Here is a 6,000-nt window from a genome sequence, read left to right as displayed (position 1 = left end):
AGACATTTTAATAGTCAAAACTTAAGGATGGAAAGCAAAAATATTAAAAATGAATAAAATCTAAAATTGCGAGATAAGGAAAAAGTATGTATTCAAAAAAAAGTATGTTTGTAAAAGTGTGTAACTAAATATTCTGCTGAATGCAAAAAATTCACCTGATCACTTTTTTTTCTTGCCAATAAAAAAAAAAAAAAAAAAAAAAAAAGCTAGTTTCAAGTAGGTCCTTTATGTGTATTATATGATTACTTCAATGTGCATTATTATAATTGAAGGTTGTTTGAACAATGTTTATTTTAAAAATAAAGTAATACATTGTTCAATTAAGAAACAATACTTTAAAACAAAATCGGCATTTTATTGACAAACTACTGCAAAGATTCCAGATCTTATATTTAATGAAAAATAATCAAAAATGATAAATTACAGCATATTTCTACTAAAAAAGGTAGACAATTATAAATTGTGTGATTTGCAATTTGGAGGCACATACTTTAATCACCAGAATTACAGTTCAAATATAATAAATAAAATCTTGGACATAGAAACAGATTACAGTACATAAACAGAAAATACTAAAATTCAATTCATTATAAAATTACTTCATTGAAAGACAGATAACAAAAAGAACTGAGCAATTCTTCAGCAAACTACTAAATTTAATTTTAAATCTGTATAAAACTTCTATATTAGAAAAGTAAAACTTTTCAGAGAAAATTCACACTCTGGATTTATGATTTTAATTTTTAACTCTTTAGAACTCTAAACTTTATAATATTGAAACATATTAAGCAACATGTATTATTGTGAAGCTCTTTAGCCTTTTTTTTTTCTTTTAATAGCTCACCACTGTATGGTACAATAAGATGATATACTGATGAATAGACACAAAACAGATATAACACAGAAAACATGACAGCAGTCTTAAAATTTGCACAGTAATACATTAATACAGAAGATTAGTTTTACTCTTAGACTATGTGAAATAGGAAAACAATGACTTAGAGATCAAACAAATGATCGCAATTTTAGCTTTCAGCAACACTTTTAAATACTTGGCACAAGTTAAATATAAAAGAATATAGTTTTCCTTGTCACAAGATGAAACTGTACCATATTACTTGGAAACAATCCAACATTTATGAAAATGGGTTCGTAAATATAATAAAACTACATTTAACTCATCTGGTAAAAAAAAATTAACACCATGCTCAGTAAAAGAAAGTTAGTGTTTGGAAGAAAGTTGAAATGCTAATATAAAGATGATAGTGTAAAATCAGGCGTATCTTGCAAGTTTCCCCCTTAATTTTACATTCTCTTTCATGGCAGCAGAAAAGAAAAAAACAGTAATGAACTAAAAGTCAGATATATAAAAGTTCCAGTGGTGAGTTCTTCAGTAAAAAATTAATATAGGCTATATGCTAAAAAGAAAATGATATGAAGCCAAATTGTACTTGAAAAGTAGAACGTAACAAATGCAAAAATGTTTTGAAGAACTGGGAATTAAACAAATAACATAACCTCAATATACAAATAATCAACAAACTTTCAAATAATAAAATACTCATAGTTAGTTCATAGATTTTAAAATCTTTTTCAAATAACATACAAAATACATACAATAAGTATTGCATTAAAATTTGAATTAAGGTTTCTAAATAAAACCATACATGATATTCAAAATTAAGTTATTTTGACAAACATTTTGCTGGGGAAACACTTGGTATACTTTAACTGCCGCTAGTAAGAAAAACGGCAGAGTTCGGGTTGTGCACCACTACTGCTTCATAGCTCATAACACCCAAATGGATATAACAGCTACAAATAATTTCTCAATGACATCTTTCACATAGAAGTATACTACAAGCTAACTATAAATCTAAAGAACAGAGATGCCAAAAACTTTATGTATCAGCTATACAAACATTTATAAATATCACACAGCTTTGAAAGAAATAAGAAGCATAATCTCTCGTGAATTTTAGATGTTAAAATTGAGGAAATCAAAATTTTAAAGAAAAAAATAAGAAAAACTTCTAAGGGTTCAATACATAAAATATACAGCAAACACCCAATGATATGACGATTTGAATGCAATTTCTTATCTTAATTCACATTTTTCTTTCAATAAAGTATACAGCATTTGCATTTAATTTTATTTCAATAAATAAAAATGTACAATAAACATTTAATGATAAATTCAATACTATTTCAGTGTAATTTATTTGCAGTAAATTTTTCTTTCTTTACATAACAAGAAAAATAACAAATGGAATGAGTAGTTTTTAAATTAAAGAATGCACGGAATGTTACAAAACACACATGAATTTTAAAAACAGAAGAATAAGTTCTCCTTGATTCATGATTAACCACAAAATATTTAACGATTGGAATTTGGAATGATCATGGGGAAAAATAGTAACACTGATGATCAATTAAAAACATAATTCAAAACAAGTCCTTCAAGGCATGTACATAGAAATAGTAAACTTTGGCATCTCTGTCAATACAAATTTTATTCATTTTCCATCAAAATGAACTGTGACCTACATTAAAGTTACACTCCAGGTCAGGAACAAAATACTGTAAGTTGAAAACCTGATCAGAAACATTCAGCTTAAAGTATTTTCACATCTGGTATTATAAATAATTCTACGGATTTTCAAGTCCAGACAGCACAATTTTAATTGACAAAAGTGCAACAGTCCAATGCACCGATTTATAATATGTATTTATATATAATGAGACATTTCAAAAACAAGGTCAAAACTGGTCCTGCAGTAACTCGCATAGTTCTTTTGAAACTGAATCTTTACTAGTTCTTACAGTCAGGCGATACATCTGAAAAGAAAGAAAAAATAACAAGGTCTGTGCAATAGTAAAAACTATGCATGATTTTTTAAATTTTAAAGAGAGGCTAGGAAAAAGAATTTGAAAATTTTGATGTAGAAAAATACCAAATAATAAAATTAGATAATGAAGTAGTAACTACAAGGTGGGGGAAATAATGGAAACATTTCTATACTAATAAATTTTTTCATATTTCTCCATAAAAATTTGACGATTTATTTTATAACTTTAGGACTGTTTAGATCATGCAATTTGTCATACATATCAATGAAGTTTAAAGCTTTTAGAGATTTGAGGAACAGACTACAAAATACAATAAAATACCTCGAAATATCTAGAATATATTTAAGAAATTTTTTTGAAAGGAAACCATAGCTCCTTATAATAATTTTCAAGTCAGCAATTACCTCTGTTGTCAATATAAATTTATGCCATTGACTTAACTTGTTTTGAAGAATCCATGAGAATAAAAAATACGCTTTTTAGCGAATGATTTGCTCTTTACTTTTCTCTTATGTTGTTGATTTCTAAAGATTATTAATAACTTTTATCATTGAAAAATTACTTCAACATCTGAGCTCAGAAAAATTATTACTGATGATCAAAAATTGAGAATTATTGATTTAAATAATTTTCATCTATGTTGAAAAATCTTGCAAAATTTACAGCTTTTTTAAAACAAAAGTTATTTTTCTTTTTATCATTAAAAATAAATATTTCTTAGAATCTTTTCGATTATTTTTAACATTTTTGTTTAAAAAAATTTAGTTGGTGAAACATTGTTAAATTTTCTTTTAAAAAGACTAAAATGTCCTGATTTTCTCCTCACTGTGTTAACATATAGGGGTTGGACAAAATAATGGAAACACTTCTGTACTAATATATTTTTTCATATTTCTCAATAAATAATTAGAGAATCATTTTGTAACTTCAGTGGTATTTTTATATAATGCAATTGCTCATACTTCTCAATGAAGTTTAAAGCTTTTAGAGGTTTGAGAGACCGACAACAAATTATAAACGTACAATAGTGTTTTTGAACATCCTATGCCAAAAAATTTAGCAAAAGATTTGCAACTCGTGACAGTTATTTTGGTAATTACATGCAATAATTGAACAAAATTTATAAATCTAGCTTAAATATTTATGGAAATATAAAAAATTTTTTAAAGAAAAACTTAATTTTTGGAGTAGGTAATTTTTAATTAATAATAAAAATATTCGCTTAAAAATTTAAAGCAATTAGTTTAAAATTGCTCAAAATATGGGTACAAGTTCTTTTTCAATTTGCATGAAAGGAAAAAATTAAAAACAAATTTTTCTTAATTTTGTAGTTAATCGTATTTGGCAACTAATGAAAAAAGACAGATTTGTGAAATGAAAAAGTCCAATCTTGAAAATTAAAAAGTATTATTTTGTCTACTCTCTGTACGTATGTTTATTTTTCTGTGAAAAAGTTTGTCTATGCAGTATCTCCTAATACACAGATTCCCAAATGGTGTTCCACAGAGCTATATGTTGCAATATAATTTCTTAAGCTACTTTCATAATATTTATGTAAATAATTAAAATTAACGAAAAATTACAAAAACAGATAATTTTAAAATCAAGACAATCATGTCTTAAAAAAAAAAGCTTTTAAAAAATTTTATAACAGTTAATGACTTGAAATGATATTCTTTAAGATTTCCTATAATGGAGTGGTCACAAAATGAACAAAACAAAGCGATTAATCAAATGTGTTTAAATTTGCATGTCTATAATTTCTTAACTTAAAATAATATCTGCACTAACATATTTGAGGTCACCTTTTTAAACCATTAAGAATGAGAAAAACATGAAGGAACATTGGATCCAAAGTAATTCAGGGTGGCCAGTTTTTATTTTTTGGCACACAAAGATTTTTAAATCGTGAAATACAAATCGCAATGCGTATCTTTTAAATTAGATAAATACGAAAATTGATGTTTGATATTAAAATCGTGATATTAGCATATTCCAGCAAGTTCAAAGCATTCAAAGTGGTGAAAATCCGCCAAATCAAATTGGCTAAAGAACCACATGTATGTAAACGGCTCTTTAACATTATTTAGCAAAAGTCTCAAAATTTCGTCAGATCATAAGGTTTTGATTGACGAAAGTTAAGACCAGGCAACTTGCAAAATAACAAAGTTATAAGAGCCGGGAGGAAGGATACCAAAAACACGGAATTCCAGTGCACACCGAGAATACCATCACCCCTGAAAGTTTCTCAGGACAAACTTGAAGAAATTAGAATTAAATTTTATCTCTAAATAAAAAAGGAGATGAAAATTAAGAAATGATGAAGTTCTGTCGTTGAATATTCTAAACTCACAGGAAAAAATTTGTGAACGATTCCCAAGTTCCGATCTACAGATAAAACAGTATACTAACAACATCAACATTCCAGCAATACGTGGTAATGAGCCCTGTGGCAGAATTTTTTCGGCTCTTCAAGGACATACCTCTCTAGTACTAATATCTTTCCGCAAGGTACTTTTAATAATAAATATACATGTTACTAATTTAAAGTAACAGAAGAGTCATAAAAAAAAACATTCCGGATCAAATAAAATAATTTTTTTTAATTGAATATGTAATATTTTTTTATTCTTATATTATGGCAGATATTCTCGCATTTTGTAAGGGGAAAACTCACTAATTATTTCCCAGGGTGCGTAACCAAATCTTTGAATCAAAAATAAGCACTTTTTAAAAACTTTTCAAGCACTTTACAAAAATTTTCAAGCACTCAAAAAATTCATATTCAATCAGTGATATCATTGAAAAACAAAAACTTTTTATTAACAGTTTTAGCGTTAAAAAAAACCCAACAAGAAACAGACGTAAATCGAAACAATCAGTACTTTCCCACATCATCGAGTGAATTCAACTTGACCCTGAACTCAGAACAAAAGTACCCGTACCCCCTACGTCAAAAAAGTGTTAGAAGTAAAATAAAATAAACAATAATAAAATTAAAATAAATTAAAAAGAAAAACATTTCATAAGGATCTGATATTCTCTATCCGGATTAGAGCACTCGGGTTTCGGTTTCAAGTCTGCGCGCATGCGCAAGTCATAACGTGTGTACGACATGAAGGCCGCGTTAATGATTACGTAGCAAACACC

General features: G+C 27.2%; 1 protein-coding gene across 3 annotated transcripts in view; it reads right to left on the bottom strand.

Annotated features, from left to right (window-relative positions):
• Positions 1-334: 334 nt before the first annotated feature.
• Positions 335-6,000, bottom strand: part of AP-2alpha (adaptor protein complex 2, subunit alpha) — a 66,871-nt gene continuing 61,205 nt past the window's right edge. For all 3 annotated transcript variants that reach the window (XM_016075126.3, XM_016075124.3, XM_016075125.4), the window contains exon 25: positions 335-2,838. In XM_016075126.3, coding sequence (XP_015930612.1) covers positions 2,761-2,838 — 78 coding nt within the window. In that variant the 3' untranslated portion in view covers positions 335-2,760. The remainder of the gene's footprint in view (positions 2,839-6,000) is intronic.

This window comes from Parasteatoda tepidariorum, chromosome 11 (genome assembly GCF_982258835.1).
Source record: "Parasteatoda tepidariorum strain Cologne lab strain chromosome 11, Ptep-v5.0, whole genome shotgun sequence".
NCBI lineage: Eukaryota > Metazoa > Arthropoda > Arachnida > Araneae > Theridiidae > Parasteatoda > Parasteatoda tepidariorum.
The sequence above is the reverse complement of the archived record's forward strand: the minus strand, read 5'-3'. Positions and strand labels throughout refer to the sequence as shown.